Source organism: Lutra lutra, chromosome 9 (assembly GCF_902655055.1).
Source record: "Lutra lutra chromosome 9, mLutLut1.2, whole genome shotgun sequence".
Lineage (NCBI taxonomy): Eukaryota > Metazoa > Chordata > Mammalia > Carnivora > Mustelidae > Lutra > Lutra lutra.
In genome coordinates, this window is record NC_062286.1 from 6,106,489 (window position 1) to 6,129,384 (window position 22,896).

The 22,896-nt window shown below is 46.3% G+C and overlaps 2 protein-coding genes across 23 annotated transcripts in view; both read right to left on the reverse strand.

Moving 5' to 3' along the window:
• Positions 1-2,316, reverse strand: part of KIDINS220 (kinase D interacting substrate 220) — a 108,780-nt gene extending 106,464 nt beyond the window's left edge. For 18 of the 20 annotated variants that reach the window (XR_007129861.1, XM_047743814.1, XM_047743812.1 and 15 more), the window contains exon 1: positions 2,181-2,316. The gene's annotated coding sequence lies outside the window, so the exon portion shown is untranslated. Of the gene's footprint in view, positions 1-2,081; positions 2,105-2,138 lie in introns of those variants that run through there. The other 2 variants (XM_047743797.1, XM_047743796.1) reach the window with 2 other exon arrangements.
• A 17,182-nt stretch (positions 2,317-19,498) lies between these two features.
• Positions 19,499-22,896, reverse strand: part of MBOAT2 (membrane bound O-acyltransferase domain containing 2) — a 119,930-nt gene continuing 116,532 nt past the window's right edge. For all 3 annotated transcript variants that reach the window (XM_047745492.1, XM_047745489.1, XM_047745491.1), the window contains 2 exons: positions 22,505-22,656; positions 19,499-20,514 (listed from right to left, as the gene is read on the reverse strand). In XM_047745492.1, the coding sequence (XP_047601448.1) occupies positions 20,289-20,514; positions 22,505-22,656 (378 nt within the window). In that variant the 3' untranslated portion in view covers positions 19,499-20,288. The remainder of the gene's footprint in view (positions 20,515-22,504; positions 22,657-22,896) is intronic.

Here is a 22,896-nt window from a genome sequence, read left to right on the forward strand (position 1 = left end):
TCATCCGTAGGTCTTTGCCTGCCCACAGGCTCTGCTACCCTCTACAGCCCTGTTTTCTACCATCAGCCATTATCAGGGATCGGCACATGATCTGGGACATGTGAGTGCTCAAAAACATAAGCCGGGCCAATAAGATTCCTCTCTTCAGAACTGGGAATCAGAAACCAAAGACTCAGTCATTATGGGCCATGTGCCAAATGATACAGTTTTGAGATAACCAGTCGGCAGAGAGAACCTAACAGATATGAATAGAGACGTAAGAAAACAAATGCAGTCCCTGAGAGAGAGGCAGAAGGTGAAGCTGCCTTGGATCCTGATTTCTTGCTGATTCTCATTAAGTCCCATAAATCTCCTTTTCCCTGAGGTAAAAGAGTAAGTCTCTGTTCCGTGCCTTCCAAACAGCCCTGACTAATATACGGCAGATAAAGCTGAGAAACTGACAGTTTTTGAGCAAAAGCAGGAAGAGGGAGATGGCACACTGGTAGGATTCTAGGAAAGTTAATCTCTCAGCAGTGTATGTAGCCCAGGAAAGAAAAAATAGAACTCTGGACACCAGTCAGGGAACGACCAAAATAACCCACAGGAAATGAAGAAGAAATGAGAGATATGAGCTTGAACAATATAAAATCCCCCATATTTGACCTTTTAACCTATCAAAATACCCAGAAGAGAGATTCTGGATGTAAAATCAAAGAAACTATGTGACTGGAGATTAAAAAAAAAAAAAGTCAAGGATGACTAGATGCCACACATCCTGACTGGAGGAGGGTTGTACCCATTAACCAAAAGGCAAGTTAGGAGGAAGTGAGGACTTTTTTCTGCAGGGTCATGGCCCCCTACCACCTCCCTACTCTGGCTATGGGGTGCTTTGGCCAGGCTGAATTTGACGTGCTCCAAAAAGGATGGGTTGGTTAATCCACCAGTATTTGTAAAAAACATCTGGATATCATTCACACAAAGAACGCAGAACGAGGATTCTCAAACTTGCGTACACCAGAGCTACTCGGCAAGTCTGTCAAATACAAATATTCCTTGGCTTCTACCCGAAAGAATCCCACCCGGTAGATCTGGGATGGGCCCAGAATTGACATTTTAACAAGCAGCCCAAAATGATTCTGATGACCAGTCTTCATGCGACTAAAGCTAGAGAACAAAGAACACTCCGCGGCCGCAGCCACTTCTCCCCCTTCTCCATCAGCTCTCGAAGGTGCTTTCAACATTTTTAGATGTTCAGTCCTCAGTGTTGTCAAAGTGTGGGCAATGACAAAACATCAGAATCGCCCGGTGGAATCGGAAGGCGTGACTCCAGAGCCACACCCCAGCCAGCTGAACAGCGATTTCTGAAGGTAAGGCTCGGAAAACTGCATTTTTAGCCGGCGCCCCTAGCGGCTGGCAGAGATGGATCCATCAACAATTATTAAGAAAACGTTCTTCATTGGTTTAAAGCTTTCTCTATGTCAAAACAACTTGAAAGAAAAATAATCCAATATTGCCGGCGGACAAAGAAATCGTTTCCCTCTAAGTAAATCATGTCAGCATCGCAATCAACGCCTTGCTGCTGTTTTTCCAGGCACTCAAAGGCCTGCACAGGACAACGGAGGAAGGAAGCCCGATAAGAAAGCAAAGGAAGAAAACGAACCACCTGGCCCTCGGAAGCCCGGAGAAAGAAACCTGAACACCTGCCTAACGGTACCAGCTACGGCGGGTCCCGAGACTCGAGGGTGTGCCAGCGGCTGCTGCACAAAAGAAAACAGTTTCACTAAGGCCCCTCCCCCATGCTCCCTCCCCCCCTGCCCCAGACAAGCACCTCTCCGCGGGCTGCCAGACTGACCACCCGAGACACCAAGTGCGAGACCTTCGCCGCGCTCCAGCTAGCGCGGGCTCCCGGGGAAAGCCAGACCTCGAGCTCCCCGGGCGCCCAGCCGCGGACCCCACACCCGGCCTCGCCCCCTCCCCCGCCGGCCGCGGCCCTGACACACCGGGCCTCACCCCGTCCCACTCCGGTCGCGGCCTCGCCCCCTCCCCACCCACCCCCCTCAGCAGGCCGCGGACCCCCACACCCGGCCTCGTCCCCTCCTCACCAGGCCGCGGTCCGCCGCACCGGGCCTCGCCCCCTCCCCGCGGGGCCTCGCCCCCACCTCCTCTGCCCGTCCTGCCGCGGAGCCGACCATCGCACTGACCGTCTCACAGTCCGGCCTGAGGACCGCGCCCACAGCTCGAACGGAAAGGGCCTGCTCTGCCGCCGGCGCCGTCAGAAGACGGGAATGGGAGAGGCGGCGGCTTCCAGCGCTTCGCCCTCACCAAACCCGGCGGCCATTTTCGTCCCTCTCCGCAAACTGACAGGTCACGTGGCCGCGGGCGGCGGGGCGGGGCTCCAGGTGGCCACGCCCCCCTGAGGGCGGAGGATCCCGAAAGCCCCAGGAGCCGGCGGGCGAGGTGGGTGTGGGGCAGGATCAGCGGACCCCCGGACTCGGTGGCCCTCCGCCCCCTCCTTCTGACCTCCAAATGGGTGTATTTTTGCAAGTGCGCCGGGCAATATTTTCTTCCTTGTCAGTGTCACTCTTTTTATGATAATTTATAGTCCCTATTCACCATTGTAATCAAAATTTAGGCGGAGAAATAAACCCAATTATAGCTTCAGAAAACATTTCTAATACATTGCAAACTAAAGCCCGCCCAAGTCTCTCCTCCGGAACCCGGAAGCCAGGTGTCCACCCTGTCCGAGCGCCTGTGGAATTATATCTATCCTGGTCTTTCCTTGAGCCCACCTCCTCCCTGCCGGCTTGCCAGGCCCCTTGGCAGCCCAGGGTCTCTGCGGAAGGTACCTCGGGCTTGCCTGAGGCCGAAAGCAATTGAGAGCTTTCAACTCGGGTCCTACTGTGGACTCCTTTCAAGACTCCCTCCTGGAAATGTTCAGCTTCCTGGGTGTCTGTGACTCTCATTTTCCTATTTCCGCTCCCATTTACCTGGCCGCTGCTCTCAGATTCCACTTCCCTTCAACTGCTTGTTTCTAGAGTCTTCACCGTCCGCACCCAGTGTGGTGATCCTCCAGTACTGCTGCGGTGTGGGAAAGGGCTGCTGCCCGCATCCACCGAGAGCGGAGCTGGGAAGTCATTTCATATGGCTCAGCCCCCACCCCCGACCTCCCCAAGGTCATCCCATCAGCCACTTCATCAACTCAGATCCAGTGGCTCCAGAAACTCCCACCGGGATTATCCTAAGAGCCCCCAACCCCCACCCTGCCTCTGCTGGTGCCCCACTCACTGGTTCAACAGGAGATTGCTCCCTCGGCTCACTTCTTTGATTAAATTTCTCAGCAGCCTTCCATTTCCATAGAATAAATTCCCAAAAAGTACTTAGCATGCAGGCCTCCTAAGGAGCTGGCCCCTTGCCAGACTTCCTGCCATCGCTCTGGCCATTAAGCTCCTCCTATCCTGTCCCCACCCCAAATGCTTGTAAATGGCAAGCATTTACAGTTCGTGGAACATTGTGCTATATTCAGTCTCATCTCCGTTCTTTCCCAATGTTGTTTCCAACCCTAGACGTTCTGCCCTCTCTCTTGTCCAGCTGATTCCAAGGGATGCAATTGCAGTGGTCCCCAATTTTGTGTAGCTTACTGGATGACCTCAAGCAGATCTGGCCAGTCCACCTACTGTATCCACCTTCTTACTCCGTAGCGCCTAGAGGTACCCAGAGAGCTTGTGTTAAAGCATATTTACCCTGTTTACCTGTCTTGCCCATGCTAGGAGGTTCACTCCATCCTTATTCCACACCCACGCCCTTACCCTGTTTGGAACAGTGTCTGGCCTCAGTAAGCCAAAAAGGAAGAAACCACAAGATCTACCATCCTGTCATATGATCTGGGGTACCACCTCCTTGTCTCGTGCATGTCTTGCCAACATCTGTTGGAGCCATGACTACTCATTGGCTTTTTCCAGGAGTTGCCAGATTGATCCACTGGGAAATACTTTTCAATGGTCCCCAACCTTGGCACATCAGAACCATTCACGGGCCTTCATATAAACTAAGACCTCCAGTGGGGATTTAAAAATAGCTCCCCAGCTGATTCCAATGACATACCATTCTCGGACTTGGGTTTGAGTCCCACCGGGCCTAAATCAGTGATTTCAAGATGAACATACTATTTTTATGTCAAATAACTTTTGACAGCCCACACAGGACAGCCGGTGATGTTTTAGTGACCACTGGTTGTGAAATTGGCATGGGAATTGGAATTTGTGGATTCATAGAGATCCGTAGCCCCAGACAGGCAGCCTGCACTCTCAACAAAAAGAGCGCCCTGAGCGGTGAGCAAGGCAGTAGACAGGTTTTCTTGATGAGTATGTGGACACAAAGAGAAAACGCGGATTGGGTCAAAATGCACTGACGGTCTCGCAGAAGTGTGTTGGCTAAGGAAATGGTGGCTTAGGGAGATGGGGTTCTTCAATCCTTGCATGCCTTCGCCTGGGGGACACCACTATGAGAGGAGCTGCCCCAGGATAATCCCTCCTCACACCATTCCCTCCAGCCCCTGCACCCCATAATTTTTGCAAGTGCAGCAGCATTGCCTGCCTAGTGCAACTGCCCCTCCACGGCAAGGCCAGGGGCTCCGTCATCAGCACGTGAGCCGTGCAGCGTGACAGTGAGTCAGCACACCAGAAAGCTTTTCCCGGGGGGGACTGGAATATACAGCAGAAAGCAAGATAGGGGAGGTAGGGCAGGAAGCTGTCGTTTACCAGCGTCGGTGGTCCCAAGCCCCTCTCTGGGGAGTTCTCATTTAAAAGCCTTGCAAACCCCCTTCTAGAAGTGGGACATTCAGTCCCAGATGTTGAAAAGACAATTGCCTCTGCTGAGTGAATGTCCCCCCCACACACACACACCTTTCCCCAAATGAAAATCCCTGAAGATACTCCGTGTACGAGCTCTTCTTTTAGGAGTAATTTTTTTTAAAAAACAGGCCAGATAACTACCTGGAAAGAAACTACTGGGAACAGGCTTTGCTCCAGCCCACATTTTGATGGAGGATGAGAGGAAGGTGAGGAGGGTCAGATTCCAAGGATGGCAGAGTGGGAGGAAAGAGAAGCAACGAAGGAGAGAAAAGATTCACCAGGTAGGGTTCCCCCTCCATGGCAGGTCTGACCTGGGGAGGGAGGAGACTTGAGGAAGGGTTTTAGTGCTATACCACGCCAAACATTTAATAACCAAAATGAGAACTTTTACTGACTAAAAGTGACTAGATACGATTGAAGAGTGAGGAGAAAAGTTATGAAATGATGAGTCCTACTGGAAATTTCATCCAGGGGTGGGAAGCAAGAAGTAGACAGCGAGCATTTGCAGGTGCAGCCCCGAGGGACAAGAAAGTGACTTTATAATCCCACTGCGGCTCATTCTCTTCCACCAACATAACGGGGACCTTTAGGAAATTCTGTCTATTTTGATAATGCATATTCCCTAACTTGTGCCAAATGCTGTTTATCCCTTTCAGACTCAAGGACTCTAACACTCCTATCTTGCCCCACTGTAACTGTTGCAAAATAGAAGTGAAATGCCTTCTCTTCAGCTTTCTTCCAAACATCTCTCTCTTTCCACTTTCCTTGGTCTTTTTGCGGTTTGTACAGCTTGCCTAAATCTTTCTGGCAGACCCATCCTAAGGGCTTTCTTGCTTCAGCAGAAACGCTTAAATCACTCCAGGAGTCTGGCTTTTCTACTTGTCATGTGCTATTATGTGGCGGGAAAACTAGGAGTTATCTTTCCATCCCTCACCGCTCTCCCCATCGACACTGTAATTTTAATCACCCTTTCATCTTTTTAACAATATCAGCATATTGGGATGAGGGTTTCAGCAGTCCAAGCTCCTCACATGGTTTCAATTTCCTTGTATATCAGATTTTCCATAGAAATCTTAAAAAGTTATGGAGCTCCTGGGTGGCTCAGTCAGTTAAATATCTGACTCTTGGTTTCCACTCAGGTCATGATCTTAGGGTCCTGGGATCAAGCCCCCCTCGGGCTCTGAGCTCAGCGGGGAGTCTGCTTGTCCCTCTCCCTCCCTCCCCCTTCTGCTCCTCCCCCTACTCAGTCTCATGGTCTCTCTCTCTTTAAAAGAAATAAATGAATAAAAATCTTTTTTAAAACGAAATCTTGAGGCACCTGGGTGGCTCAGATGGTTAAGCATCTCCCTTTCGGCTCAGGTCATGATCCCAGGGTTCTGGGCTCCAGCCCTTCATCCGGCTCCCTGCTCAGCAGGGAGCCTGCTTTCCCTCTCCCACTCCTCCTGCTTGTGTTCCTGCTCTCACTGTCTCTCTCTCTCTGTCAAATAAATAAAATCTTTCAAAAAAAAAAAAGATATCTTAAGAAGTTATACACTATCTTGCTTTTGAAACAGCTTTCCTCTGATTATAAAAAGGAACATATGTTCATTATGAAGAATTGGTAAAACAAAAAATTCGAAGAGGTATCTCCCCTAATCTCATCACATAGAATTCTCTAACTTTTGAACAGATTTGAAGCAAAAACTTTATTGACCCAAGTTATTCCTTTAAACATCTATCACTGGAAAGCAGCAGGGGAACAGGGATGTTCATGAGACGTCATTTCATCCTTAATTGATGATGGCATTGCTAGCACTTCTCAAGGTATCTATGCCAGTGTCCTCCCTGACCAGTTTAATTAGTATGTTCCTTCTGCATTAACACACACACACACACACACACACACACACACACACACACACAAGGAAGGAAGTTTCTTCACCCTGGGATGGCACCAGAAAGAGAAGGAATCTAAAACCCTGTGCTCAGCTGGGGTGGGGAGAGAGAAGGAGAGACAGACAGGGAGAGACAGACAGAGTGAGAGAGCTGGAGGAAAGAAAGTTATAACAGAGTTAATTATCAGTCCACAAGAAAAAGACTGATTTTTTTTTTATATAAACATATATTTTTATCCCCAGGGGTACAGGTCTGTGAATCGCCAAGTGTACACACTTCACAGCACTCACCATAGCACATACCCTCCCCAATGTCCATAACCCCACCCCCCTTCTCCCTCCCCCCCTCCCCCCAGCAACCCTCAGTTTGTTTTGTGAGATTAAGAGTCACTTATGGTTTGTCTCCCTCCCGATCCCATCTTGTTTCATTTATTCTTCTCCTACCCCCTTAACCCCCCATGTTGCATTTCCACTTCCTCATATCAGGGAGATCATATGACAGTTGTCTTTCTCCGATTGACTTATTTCGCTAAGCATGATACCCTCTAGTTCCATCCACGTCGTCGCAAATGGCAAGATTTCATTTCTTTTGATGGCTGCATAGTATTCCATTGTGTATATATACCACATCTTCTCTATCCATTCATCTGTTGATGGACATCTAGGTTCTTTCCATAGTTTGGCTATTGTGGACATTGCTGCTATAAACATTCTGGTGCACGTGCCCCTTTGGATCACTACGTTTGTATCTTTAGGGTAAATACCCAGTAGTACAATTGCTGGGTCATAGGGTAGTTCTATTTTCAACATTTTGAGGAATCTCCATGCTGTTTTCCAGAGTGGGTGCACCAGCTTGCATTCCCACCAACAGTGTAGGAGGGTTCCCCTTTCTCCACATCCTCGCCAGCATCTGTCATTTCCTGACTTGTTAATTTTAGCCATTCTGACTGGTGTGAGGTGATATCTCATTGTGGTTTTGATTTGTATTTCCCTGATGCTGAGTGATATGGAGCACTTTTTCATGTGTCTGTTGGCCATCTGGATGAAAAAGACTGATTTTTAGTTGTTTGCACCTCTACTTAAGTCAAACAAGGCTACCAGCAGGCCAGACACATTTTCACGTGGCCAACCTAAGAGGCTGACTTAAAGAGACAACAGGAATAAGGAACGAAAGACTTTTTTTAATTCTTTTTTAAGATTTTATTTATTTATTTGATAGAGAGCGCACAAGCAGGGGGAGCGGGAGGCAATAGGAAAAGGAGAAGCAGACTCCCCCGCTGAGCGGGAAGCCTGACTCGGGGCTCCATCCCAGGACCCCGAGATCATGACCTAAGCCCAAGGCAGACGCTTAACTGACTAGGCCATGCAGGTGTCCCAGAAAGAGAAATTAAGGATGCAGTTAATATGCAGATCAAGTAAGCTGCGTGTTCGCTGAGCCTCACTCCAAGCCACAAAAACAGAAAATACGGTACATTTGTATGTGTATTTGAGGTGGTAATGAGTAAGTCACATGGACTTCTCCTCCTTTATACTGGGGCACAGGCTTTTCCTGAAAGTAATTTTCCTTCAGGGGCACAGGTAGGCCATAAACAGATAAAATTAATAAAAACTTTGATTAACTTTTATCAAGAATAACAGAAAAGTAGACAAGAGGATGGTTCAAAATACATCCAATGTAAGGAAACAGCCCGAATGACTCTCATCTGACTTTCTGAATCAGTTCGCTCAGGGAGAAACTGACTAACGATGGAGAACTACGGAATTTTATTCTGATAATCATGTGCTCCTGACGTTTTGTTCCATTAGGAATTTGGACCCATAAACCAGTATGAATACGTATTTTTAGTCTATGATGGCAGTGCCTTTTGGTGGAAATTCCTGTACTAATGGCTAAGCCATCCAGACTTCACGCTGCCACAGTGACTGCGTGGAAGTTTCTTTTCTCTAGAGCATAGCATTTCAATATATTTATGTTTTCCGGATCATCTCTGTTTTCATCAGTATTAAAAGTGGAACCCTTGCAACCCCGTGCAGCTCAGTACTGCTTCTCTTCCACACCCTCCCCCCACTCCCCCAAACCTTCCACTGTCCCAGGAATTTATGTCACTTTGTTAGTAAAATACCCCATGCCTCCTCAACTACTTTCCTTCTGTGTTCGCTCTGATGAAAACCCAGATCTCTCGTGGGGTCATACCTTTCCTTGCAGACCCCTTAACTGTTAGCTGGTTTCCCTCTCTCATCACTGGGCCTGGAGGTGAAGAAGATCCCCTGCTTCCTTCTCATTGTCACATGCAAAAAATTTTCCCTGCTTCCTTCCTAAAACAGTAGACTTGCTGTCCCCCCTTGCTGCCGACACCTGGGTCACTCCCCACTAGAAAATACTGGAACCTGGTTAGCATTATTCTTTCCGGGGCACGATCCCTGATGATTTCAACATCCTTACAGAAGAACCTGCCAGCACTCCGGCCTCCCGGGTCCCGGACCTGCCTTCCAGGGATGATCTTGTCGCCGTTCTAAGTCAGGCCACCAGCTGGCGTTCTTCAGACCTAGTCGTCCACCAGAAGTTTCCATTTCAAACACTGTGTTCTCAGCCACACCTCCAGCTTCCATCCGCGCCCCCCCACCCAGGTACACAGGCTCCATCTGTCCTGGCGGCACTGGGTGCCGATCCCAGGACCTCAGTCCACGGTCTTAGTCATTTCCCTTACTTGCTTAGCCCCGGGTCTGGAATCAGGACTGGACGATCGCTACAGTTAGAGCGCTGTTCTTTAAAAGCACAGGGATTCAACAACAACAAAGTATGGTGTGTTGGTAATTGTATGTGCTAGATCCCTTAAATCTATCTACCTATAAATGGATAGAGATACATATGCTTTTTCTTTTAGAATAGTTTTAGATTTACAGAAACTGTGGTAAAGATAGCAGTGTTCCCACATACCCCATGTTCCCCAGGTTTTTTTTGAAGATTTATTTATTTATTGAGAGACACATGGAGAGTGTGCATGGAGTGGAGGGGCAGAGGGAGGAGGAGAGAGAAATTCTAAGCGGATCCCACGCTCAGCTCCAACACAGGCTTGATCCCACGACCCAGAATCAGACCCGGAGACCAAGACCTGACCAGAAGCTAAGAGTTGGATGCTTGAGCGGTTATACCACCTGAGGCTCTCCTTCCCAAACTGCCAGAATCTTACCTTAGATGGTACATTTGTTATAACTTTTAACCAGCGCTGATACATGACTGACTACCGCCCACACTTTATTTAGATTTCCTTAGCCTTTCTTTTAGCCTAATGGCCTTTGCAGAACCCCAAGTAGGATCTAGTACCTATTTAGTCATTATGTCTCCTTGGGCTCCCTTGACAGTGACAATTTCTTAGACCTTATTTAAAACAAACAAACAAACAACAGTCTTTTGCTCTTTAAAGTTTTGTTTTTTCTTTTTAGATTTTATTTATTTATTTGACAGACAGAGATCACAAATAGGCAGAGAGAGAGGAGAAAGCAGGCTCCCCACTGAGCAGAATGCCCGATGCAGGACTCGATCCCAGGACCCTGGGATCACAACCTGAGCCGAAGGCAGAGGCTTTAACCCACTGAGCCACCCAGGCGCCCCTCTTAGACCTTATTTTTGATGACCTTGACAGTTTTGAGTTGTACCAGTCAGGTTATTTCCCAGAACTCCTCTCCATTGCGATGTGCTCGCTGTTTCTCTCTTGAATTAACTTTGGCAGGAGGGAACTTCCTTTTTGACAGCTTTATGCGTCTAATGACTGAAAGAACGTTTCAAATGCTAGCACAATGAGCCCGGGGGCTGGCTTGAGGCAGGGCCAGGCTCATGCCTCGGCCCCAGAGAGAAGTAGGTCATGTTTGAATGCTCAGCATTCGTCATTATTCCCGGCACATAGTATAAGCTCACTGAACGTTCCCTGACTAGCGACAGTGAGGAGGCCGTATCCTGGCGATGAACCCAGCGTTAGCTAGGTGGGAAAGGTCGCGGGGATGTGGTATGGAGGAGAATTCTGGGTAAAGGAACAGCAGATACAAAGGCTGGGAGGCAGGAGAGAGAGATTGGAGGAAGCATAATTATCCAACAGGACTGGAGCATAATAAGAGGGGGTGCCTTAGTCCATTCAGGCTTTTTAACAAAGAACCATAGACTGGGTGGCTTATAACAGACGGAAACTTATTTTTCACAGTTCAGTAGGTTGGAAGTCGAAGATCAGGGTGCCAGCTTGGTCAAGTCCGGGTGAGAGGCCCTCTTGGAGGTTGCAGTCTGCCAACGTTTACGCTGTGCCCTCCGTGGTGGAAGCAGCAAGGTCGCTCTCTGGGTTCTCCTTTACAAGGGCACGAATCCCATTTTGAGGGCCCCACCCTCATGACCTTAGCACCTCCCAGAGGCCCCACCTCCTCACACCCTTACACTGGGGTTAGGATTCTGACATAAATTTCAGGCTAAGTGTAGTGCACGGGTTTCCTTCTTTCTTTCTTTCTTTTTTTTTTTTTAAAGATTTTATTTATTTGACAGAAAGAGATCACAAGTAAGCAGAGAGGCAGGCAGAGAGAGAGAGAGGGGGAAGCAGGCTCCCCGCTGAGCAGAGAGCCCGATGTGGGGCTTGATCCCAGGTCCCTGAGATCATGACCTGAGCCAAAGGCAGAGGCTTAACCCTAAAGCTCAGCCACCCAGGCGCCCCAGTGCATGGGTTTCTGACCTGGGTAACCAGAGAACTATTCACGAGAGCTCATGAGACTCGCTCCGAGAGCAATCACAGGTTCTGCGGTGATAAAACTAGATGATGAGTTTGCTGTCCTAAATTTGGGATGCCTGTGGTTTTTAGGTGCGGAGGGTAGGATGGACACTGAAGTAGAACAGATAGGCGTGCGGACGGGGAATCCGGTGTGACGGTTCTGCAGACAGTGATCCCCCAAAGACAGCAGGAGAAGCAAAGGACAGGTTAACAGAAGCAGAGAAAAGATCTCAAGAAGGCAGTGGTCGACAGAGCCAAATGCTGCAAAGGGCACATGACACGAACAAGGAAAACCAAGCACCACGATTCAGCAACAGAGGTCAAAAATGACCTTATGCGGTGTTCGGTAGAGGGCTGGGGTCGAGTAGGGAAGCAGGGGCCTGTGTTGACTTCTCTTTTAAGCAGCTTTATTGTACAGGCTGTGGACTGTAGGATGGTTTTCCAGTACTTGTCTGTTTTGGGGGGTTTTTTTGGGGGGGTTGTTTTCTTTTTGGATGGGAGAAGCTCAAACCCAAGGCAGTGTTTATAACATTCTTCCTCAGAAGGATGATTCACAAATTTAAAAGTTGTGACCAACAGGAACTCATCTTTCTTGAGGGATTGGTGGCCCCTTGGCCAGTGGAGGGGACCTCATCTTAGCAGCTCTCGGTCTCTGGGCGCTGGGCAGCTGCCTTTCCCGTTGATGGTATGAATATCCGGCACTTCAGCTCAGATCCTAGGATCTCACACTCACCCTGCCAGAAGCGATGCCACCAGTGACGGCACCCCCCTACTGGATGCAGGGCACCCCATTCCGCCCTGGCCGGCAGATCAGGACCTGCCTTCCTCCGGACCGTGGGTCTCAGCCTGTGCTAATGGACGCCATCGGTATTGCTCTGAAGGGTGGGACACGAAGAGATCACACAAGCACAAAACAAAAACATACTTGAAAAATAAAAGACACATCATAGGAAAATAGAAAAGATTTTACCAGGAGGGAGAACTGCAGTATTTTAATGACATTACCAGTCTGAGCTGGCATCTGGCCCTAGGAGCAGCCTGAGCCAACACAGGCCATCTTGCTAGAGATACCTAGAGCAGCTACACGAAACAGAACACAAAATTATTTTTAAAGTCACACAGCTAAGTTTAAAAGGAAGGCAACCAAATGAAAAGCTGACCAAAAGAGGTTCATACGGACACAGTTGTTACTTCCGAGACAGGGAGGAGGGAAAGGGATGCTGGTCTTATGGGCAGTGTGCTTTTTATTAAAAAAAGAGAAAAAAAGGTACATTTTGAATCTACTGTGGTGGAAGCACCTGTTCGATCCAAGCTGCTCTGTAGTGGACTATACACTTGAAATATTTCGCAAAGTTTTATTTTTTTTTTAAAAATTGTCTAAATTCCATTTTTCCCATTATGCCTTTTTCTGATTGGAGGGAAGATATGTTATTGTTGGACAGTTGGCACACAGTGGGTCTAAACTGCTCTTTCTCCTATTTGTGTGCAATACTGTGACATTCCTGACCTGCGCTTTTCTTCTTCCTCTCATCAGAGCCCCTCCCAGCGCTCTCCCAGCCAGCAGAAGGCTTCCTCACAGACCGAGAGCCAGGCTTTCTGCCCCACAAGCCCCGCCTCGCCCCCGCCCCCCACCCGCTCCCGATTCCAAAGGCCCTTTGTGAACGCCTGGAATAAAGCACTTACTGTACTCTGCGGTGATCATTGATTAGCTTCCTGAAGCCCAGGCCAGTGGTTTATTTTGTAGCTACCAGCACGTGGGTGGGAAGTCATTAAATAATTGTGGAATGAACAGCTCAAAGAAAAAGATAAAATCCATTACGATGTCCATCTATATGAAATAGGGGGTCTTCCATACCGTGAAGTCAATTCAGTGACCCACACTGTCGCGCTTGTCAGGATATACACGGGGAACGGATGGGCCGGCGCAGCTCTGGCTGCTGTGTCCCTACTGCTCTCGGTCATGACCCAATTTCCGCACAGCCCTGAATCTCAAAATGGGGTCATTAAAACTGCCATCACAGTCTAAGTTCTTCCAGCGAGAAAACACCAAGATGGGATTGTCTTGGACATGTTCAGCCTAGCATCTTTGTACAACGGTCCACATTAACAGAGGTTTCCTCCACAACAGTCATGGCAGAGTCCAGAAGAGCCTCTGGAAACACATTCCAGGTTGGAATCATGGCACAGGACCCTCACGGGGCTGACTCCTTGTGCTCTGCTATAGATAGCCTCCATGGATGTAAGGGTTTGGTTTGGTTTTTAATTCTTATTTAAGATTTTATTTATTTATTTGGGAGAGAGAGAGAGAAAGAGAGAGAGCATGGGAGGGGGAAGGTCAGAGGGAGAAGCAGACCTGCTGAGCAGGGAGCCTGATGCGGGACTCGATCCCAAGACTCCAGGATCATGACCTGAGCCGAAAGCAGACGCTTAAACAACTGAGCCACCCAGGCGCCCTGGTTTTGTTTTTTTGTTTGTTTGTTTTAAAGATCTTATTTATTTATTTGACAGACAAAGATCACAAGTAGGCAGAGAGGCAGGCAGAGAGAGAAGAAGGGAAGCAGGCTCCCTCCTGAGCAGAAAGAGAGCCCAATGGGGGGCTCTGGGATCACGACCTGAGGACCTGAGCCGAAGACAGAGGCTTTAACCCACTGAGCCACCCAGGTGCCCCCGGTTTTGTTTTTTAAAGTAAGTTCTACGCCCAATGTGGGGCTTGAATTCATTACCCTGAGATCAAGAGTCCCACCTTCTACTGACTGAGCCAGCCGGCGCCCCTAATTTGAGGTTGTTTGAATTGCCTCCCAAGTGCTTACAGTGTGACTACAGTTTGTTTTAAATAATTTTTAAGCAGTTAAAGAGTCAACAACGCCTTAGAAAATTATCATATTCAAGAATCCTTTAGTAAAAACAGAGCATTTCACCTCTCATGATGGGACAGGCCCAGTATTCAGTCCTACAGGTGGAATTTAAAGCCTCTGGAATTAGGAAACACACATGCACGCACACGTATTTTTAAACTACAGTTTTAATCATCTTTAAAGACACACAGATTAGAAAAGAACATTTATGTGTAAGTTAAAAACATCTTTAAAACCCAGCAATAAGCCCGCAGTGCGGCGCTGAGGACACGGCTTGGAAATGAGCGGTCATGGAACCATCACATCACCAGCTAACAGACACGGGGGTGGTTTAAACTGAGAACCATACAACAAGTCCTAATGTATGGGTCTGTTGAAAAATAACACTTCTTTAAAAAAATATTTTGGAATAATGACAACAAAGAAGCACAGAACACCACGTGCTGGTCTCACCCAGGGAGGGCCGACAGGCGCGGTCAAGGATGGCTGCGGGAACCGGGGCCCTCCTTGCGCTGGGGGGACTGTCCCAGCACTCCTGGGCAGAGACCACGACAGGGCTCTCAGAGGGCAGGCAGGAATGAGCTCACGCCATCTCACTCTGCATGTGGAAGGGCTTCTCTTGGGTCAACTGAATTAGGTTTTACTTTCATCCCTATTGTTTTATAGGGTACCCTCCTGGTTCTGAGAGGCGGTCGCGCCCAGGGGACAGAGATGGAGACCGGCTTGGGACATGTTTGGGCGGGATGTTGGATTCCTTTCTCCTTGTGACCAAAAGTCAGGGGAAGGTGTACTTTGTGGACAAAATCTGCAACTACAGAACCAAAACTACTTCAAACTGGGAAGAGGCCTATTTTATAAAGTCTGTCAAACTCTTCTCATGTGTTTGTCCTTTAGCAGGCAAGGACAAAAAGGGATATTACCAAATTAATTTCTCAAAGAAGTTACCCCAAAATAGAGACAGGGCAGGCTACAGTCATTTACGACTCCCGCCAAGGGCAGCCTGTCACTTTTTCCATCTCAAACGTGTTATTAGGAAAATGGTCAGTCATTCTGCTGCTGTCGCTCTGTGTCTTTCAGTTTCTCATATTTCTGCTTCTTCTTACAGTAGCGAAATCTGATAAACCAGGAGTGGAGGGGTGGCTTTGCACCATTGAGTAAGCTTTACACGGGGACTTTGCATGGACCTTTATACCATTCTTCATAGAACTATATAGTCTTGGGGTTGTTCTGTTTTTGCTTTATAAAAGCTTTACTAGAAAGATGAGTATAGTTAGTTTAAAAGGCAAGACAAACTAGTCAGCATGTAAGTGTGTCTTCAGGCTCCATTCCAGAAAGTCTTCCCAATCAATGACCTACAGAGCTTGTCAGTTCTTTACTGGGGTTTCCATAATAAAAATCTATTAAAATAAATATTATTTGAAAACATATAAAAAACATTAATAAGCAGCCCACCGATTAAAATGTCATTGGCTGCACCCTCTGTACAACGAGAGCCTCAAAAAGCAGCTTAGTCGTTGATTTTAAGAGCATTCCTACAAAACACCAACGTGGAAAATTTCATTTTAAATTTTCTTCTATAAGGAGAGTTGCTACAAATTGATTTGACCACACAGGGCTGCAGAGACGCACTGTGCAGGCCCTCAACAGGCTGATCTTTTAAACCCAAAGTTCTGGTGTGACTTAGCAAACCTCTTCCTTGCGCACCAGGAGCGTGCACTGATACTGACCCACTTTTACAAGGACGGCTGCAGAAAGCAGAATTTTCTGCATCTCAGAATCTTGTAGAAATCATCAGCCATTCATTAAATGTACACCGGGTTCAGAGTAAGCGTTTAATAAGGTACTTGAGGGCAGTTAAGATTACATTTCACAGTGTTATGTAGAACTCCGCACCTATGTTAAATCTGATGTACTCAATTTTAGCCAGGACGGACAACTGCTGGTTGAGTAAAACTCCATAAAATACTGGTTTATATTCAAAATTCCAGACAAATCCTTCCTTGACACAATAACAGGTGCCATTCCAAAACAATTATTCTCTCCAGTCATTTTTTTCTTTCAGTTATAACGCAGAACTCTTACAGCCAATTATCTAACAATTTTGAAGTTTATAGCAAGGGAACACAAAAGTATAAGTGTCCAGAGCTGTCCATGAGCACACAAATTAAAATTTACAAGGGATGAATCTTAAATAGGATGATTTTTTTGGTCCTAAATGTAATCTAGTCCTTGAATAAAAAAAAGTACAAGTTTTGTAATTATTTTCATGGCAAAATTTTAATGTAATTTCTTTTGTAGCTTAAAATGGGTAGCTAAATTGAATGTGCCTTAATGATCTTTGAATGAAATAATATTTGAGAAGTTATAGAAGTTAAACCCTGCCCAGTAAACTTGGTGGTTTGTACTAATATTTTCTAACCCTTCAATTTCACCTACAGCACAAGCAACCAACCAAGCAGGGAAAGCACAAGGAAAACACGTTTCCTTCAATAGAGACTGTTTCATCACCAAAGATTCACTTTAAGGGCTATCCTCAGTGGAAACGGGTGCTGCCGTGCCTTCTGATTTAACGGATTGGAAGGTTTTCCTCTGTTGCCAAGAAAACCTTTGGAAAAGTCAGGGCTTTGAGCTTAAGTAATAAAAGTAAATGACCACAACTGTTCTGACGACGTATCTGCCTCTGCCCACGACTCTTACAGATCTTGCTAATGGTTCCCACTCATTACAAACACAACTGGTCATACACTTTTGGAACTGATCCTTTAACTTATTAAGGAACTTCTGTCTAGAGGACAGGTGACTTGCCCAAATCTGAACGCATTAATAACAGAGCCAGATGAACAACCTGGTCTCCTCCCAGGACAATCAGAGCTTCAATGAGGTTAACTTCACTGTCCAGAACCATCCTTTGTTCATTTTTCTGGAAACTGGGAACTGTGGAAATGTCACACATGGTGGGGGTCAATGACAAAAATACTCTTTAACCAAAAATCTGGTGGTGGCTGGACACTGTGGAAGCCAAATAAACCTTCCCGATTAGGCTGGACATTTGAGAAGTCAAGTAAATTTCCCCAATTACCCTGAGTTCCAAGAAAAATGCTTATTTTCAAAACTGAGAACAAATGACTTATAAAATGGTGATCGCTGAGATGCATCAAATTAACTGCAACTGTTTCAAGAAAATGAATCTGAGGGAAGAATAATTATATTTGTTCAATTTTTTTTCCCTGAGTAGTATAATAATGAACCAAGAGTATAAGTATGATGGTCAGCGATCATCTCTAGAGTGGTTTCAAGACAACTAAAGAGTGGAGAAATGAGAGAAACATGTACTGAATCTTGTTCTGTTGAATAAAAAAGAAGAAACACACAGTACAACAACTCCCTTTATCCTTAACAGTATGTGGAGACAGGCCAGTTTTCAAATATCCTGCTGTAAGCAGAAGTGGAACAGTAACCCTTACCACACTCCGAGCAGATTCGTTTCATAGAGCACAAAGAGTTTCTTCTCAAGAAGAAAAGTCAATCTGAGAATTGGAATTATTTCTTTAGTTTTTCTTCTGGATGACACACTCATGATTAGAATTTCTCCAAAATTAGAGAAAAGCTATCCAAAACTCCTTTCATACAAAACACAAAACAACAACAACAACAAAACATTTAGCTGATCAAAGGGGATGAAAGTCAGTCCAACTGTACAGATAATGTATCATCTTCAAAGCAACTGGAGAATTCGTAGCCATTTTGCTGTCTGCACGACGGCTCTAGGAGTACATTCACCGAGCAAGAAACAGGTAACCATGATTTTAGGTTTACAGGCTGAGAAATGACATAGGTAGTAGAAATAAACAGGGATTATTTATAATGGCCAGATGGGCTGAAAAAAAGTTTTATTAAGCTTTCTTGTTTTCACTTATGACATGCCTAGACTTGTCCTTGAAACTCTAAATTTACCTTTTTTTTTTTTTTTAAATAGTGATCAAATTCTCTGCAGCATTAATTAAACTGAGGAGACCTTTTGGGGGCAGATACTTTCCACGATTATTCTTTTCTGACCTCTCACATTACACAGCCAGCCTTATTTCAATGCATGGGAAAAATAGAGAAAATCTATTTAGCTCTCCATCCTTTTCTGGGAAGTAATGGGGCATGGCTAACCTCAGCAGGTGGAAAAATTTTTCCTTTAGAAAAATGAAAACATTTTATGTAATCAAAGACTAGGATATTTCTAACTTTCTACAAAGATACACCAATATTTTTGCTGATTAAGATCTCAAAAGCCCCAAGTACATTTGCTGTTCCTTTCTCTTTTGAAAGAAAAACTACACAGCTTAAGCCAGAGAGTTGTTCTGCCATAACTTCATGTGCAAACTTATTTATGACAAAGTTAAAAAAAAAAAAACTCACCAGACTCACCAGAAACAGACAATTTACATTTCATTAAAAATTTAAGGCAAAAAGAAAATAAACTGGCCAAATAAAGGGGAAGTCCAATAAAAGATTGGTCAAATGAAGGCGGGGTAAGAAGACCCTGCCCACTCTCCTCTCTCCCAGCCCGTGACCCCGGGATTTACCACGTTCGGCTGAAGCCCTCACGCCAGGCGGCCTCACATCCCAAGACTGTGGGATTAAAGGAGACATTTAGTAACCGGAGGGGAGATTAATTGTGGAGGAAATGGCCTAGAGGATAAAAGCACATTTTTCTACTTTCAGAATCTAAAACTCATTAAAGAGAGTTAACAGCAAAATTTCAATGTGAGAACTTAATAAGAGTTTGGAAACTAATTTCTTTTAGTCTCTAAAAATGAGGGTCAGACCCAATGACTGTAAGCTTTCATTTCCCTAAGACTTTCCCGATTCCGAGTTATGCTGTCAAGGACAAGGAAGTGATTAGACAGATAGTCACCTTACTCTGTGATTTTTCCTTCACGACCTCATGCAATCTACCAAGGCTAGTTTCATAATCCCGCCATAATTCTATATAATTTACGTGTGCTAAGTTTCACTTAAAGTCCAATATATTAAAAAGTCATTTACATGTTTATGTCTTCACAGAATCACAAAGAACTCAGAGAAAGAAAGGGGGAGAGCACTTCTGCGGAGCACCTGTGCCCTGTCCCAGCCCTGTCGCCAGCTCCCGCCCCGGTCAACGTGGGGCTTCCTTCATTCATGCCTTCCTTCCTTCCTCTGTCATCTTCTCTTGCTCAGTTTTCTTTTCTTTCTTTCTTTCTTTTTTTTTTTAAAGAAAATAAGCTTAAAATATCGCATTACCAACCTTTAATTATGTTGAAAAAATTCTTCCTTGATGGGCTCGGACTGACACAAAGTAATTAAACTCTCCAGGACAGTAAGCTGCCCATAATTTGGCTCCGTCACTGTTGACGGTTTCGCTATGTACTGTAGTCATTTGAGATACTTTAAGAAAACCCTTCAAATACTGAGATGTTTATTGCATTTTTAAAGTGTCCACAATCTTAAATATCCTGTTCCAAATTCCTCCAGAATTCCTTTACAGAACATGACATCAAATATTGAAATAGTGTTCTCACAATATTACACTTGAAAATACCATTTAGGAACAATATTTTAAGAAATAGAGGGTTTAAGGCAAGACATTCATTTGGAAAAGGTAACTTCTCTCAATCACCCAGATCGACACGTTAGTTTTCCACCTCTTCAGTGCCTTGGGATACGCAACGTACATTCACCAACAGGGCACACGTATGACCCTACGGATACCTGCTGAGGTCCTGAGTGCCCATTGGAATAATGGAAATATTTTTAGATAAGGCGTGGCCCACAGGGACGTGGCATGGGAGGGGTTGTTCACTCCACTCCCACTCCAGCCAACGGGAAATTCCCCATCTAGCTCCGTCCCATTCGCCCCCCACGTCATCCCTTTGCAAACAAACACAAACCCCTCGAGAAGGTGCTAAGGTTGGTTTCTGTTAACAGAGACAAAATAGCCATCAGACTGTTTCCCCTTCATTGCTTTAATGATGAATGTCTAGAGGCTATTTCTTGATTCTGATTGCAAACATTGTTTGTTGTGGAAAAACTATTCTGTCCCAAAGAATTTCCTCTTTCGTCACACTTTTCGGATCGCGACAGCGGCACATTTTCATGTGTGGTCTTTCCTCTCTGAGTTTTTTTCACCGGCAACAACAACAATACTAAGATGCCAGCAATGTGGAGACAGTAATACCAGGAGCTAAAAGAAAAAGGACAGAGTTTACTGTATTAAATTCTCAGAATGAATCCTTAGCAACGGCATCCTGGTGGAAATGTCACGGCCCCATGTCCCACATGCACGTCCACCCGCTTCCCGTGCACTCCGGCCCCTCGCGCCCACTGCCCCCAGGCGAAGCGCTCCGGCTGGGCCAGTGCGCATTTATAAAGCCCCTATAAACCCAGGCCACTTAAAAGCACGATGCGAGGGCGCCTGGGTGGCTCAGTGGGTTAAAGCCTCTGCCTTCGGCTCGGGTCGTGATTCCAGGGTCCTGGGATCGAGCCCCACATCAGGCTCTCTGCTCCACAGGGAGCCTGCTTCCTCCTCTCTCTCTCTCTCTGCCTGCCTCTCTGCTTACTTGTGATCTCTGTCAAATAAATAAATAAAATCTTTAAAAAAAAAAAAAGCACGATGCGAGGGATCGTGTTACGTTCCTCTGCAAGGGTCATAAGTCCATGGCTACACAGAACAAAAACAAAAAGGTACTTATTAGCAGCTGCAGCAACCTGAAAATCATCTCTCAAATCCACAAAGGCGAACAGGGTGAGCAAACAAAGAGAAGGCGGAGCTCGTGGGGACCTGAATGCTCTGGCCTCCGGGGCTGTACCCGGTCCCTAATTAAGTTACAGACCTCCCCAGCCCCCCCCCCCCCCCCCCCCCCGCTCCACCAACCCCGCTATGTGAGTAAGGGAGGAGATTGCCGCTTGAGGGCTGCCGTCACATGGTAAAGAAAGGCTATGATATTACAGATATTTCCAGAAGCATTATTCCTGAGGTCAGACAGCAATCAGGTACGACAGGGGCTGTTTTTAGAGTTGGAAACACAAGTGATTGTGACCAAACTTCCTGGGACAGAAAAGCAAACCAACTGCTCAAACACATGTAAATATATGGGACAAGTTTGTGAAAAGGGGAATTTCAGCTAGAGTTACATGAGGTCTTTCTGTATGAGTATTGCCATAATTACGGCAGTAATTTTTGACCACATGCTCTGTGCCATCGTTCTGAAGGCTAGGATAATGGAGACTCTACGAGAGGCAGAATTTTTGATCTCAAAGATATCACTAACACAGCCAGAGCAGGATCTGGTGGGCGAGGGAGAGAAGAGAAGGTAAGACAGGGAATTCAAAACAAGAATTTCTCTAATACAGAGAAGACATAAAACATATGTAAAACATAAAAGGGTAAGAAACATAAAAGAGTAAAAAGGGAAAAATTCATGAAATAGAAGTGATTCTTCTTTTTTTTTTTTGACTATAGCAATTAAGAGAACAATACCTCGTAAGGAACAAGCTACATTTTTTCCCTCTTTTTTTAAACTGCTCTGTCATATTCTCTATTGCTCATCTTATTTTAAGTTCTCCTATCCTTTCCTTTTCGTAGTTAACAGTCTGGCAGCCTGAACTCCTGGCATACAGACTCTACAGGACCCACTCGTGACCATCACAAGATCTACCTTGCTTCCGCTCCCAGAATATCCCCAGTGCCACGTGAGCCTCTGCTTGGACACATGAACTCCTACACCCGGACCCCCGGTGTAGAGAGCAGGGCTGAGCATACTCCAGTCCGCAGGCCGCATCCAGCCCAATGTCGCTGCCCTTACTGGGGGTACAGCTGACCTATGACACTGCATTAGTCCTGGGTGTACAGAGCAATGACTCGATGTACGTGCATGTTGCAAAATGATCACCGTGTTAAGCCTAGTTAACGTCCAAGTGTAAAAAGAACAGCCACACCTTCCTGTTAAACCTCTGAGAGATCTGAGGTGGGCTTGCCCTGCTGAGACTCCTCTAAATCACCCTCCTCTGAGGGCGTTCATTCCACCGGAAGCTTGGGACTTGCGGGTTTATGATGAAAAGGCTACGGAAAGTAAGGCTGCGGCGCTGTCTCTCCACGCCGCCCCGCCGGAGCAGAGAGCTCGCTCTTTGCAACAAAGCGATCCCCCCTGCGTCTCGGCAAGAGTGACACTTACCTGTAGAACATGAACGAAGGTTTTACAGAAAGAAGGACGAATGGCACGACTGTGTAGCTTATCGCCACCTGAGTCACTACCCACGTGAGAATGTCATACAGTAATTTCAGCTGCGGAGGCTCGAGGAAATAATGTCTGAAGTTGTTTCTCATCTGAAATAGAGGAACACAAACATGTGCTCTTTTATGTTGTTTATAAAATCACACTGATGGCGTCTGCTGCTCCAGGGATGAGGAGTGGCTGCAAATCCCACGCATGGCTGGAGGAGGGACGTCAACCACGGGGCCACCCCGGGAGAGGTCAGTTCAGGAAAAATGAATCCGCACATGTATAAAAGACAGGGAGAGAGCAGAACGCGGGAATCCAGGCAGAGGACACGCGGGAGTGCTTTG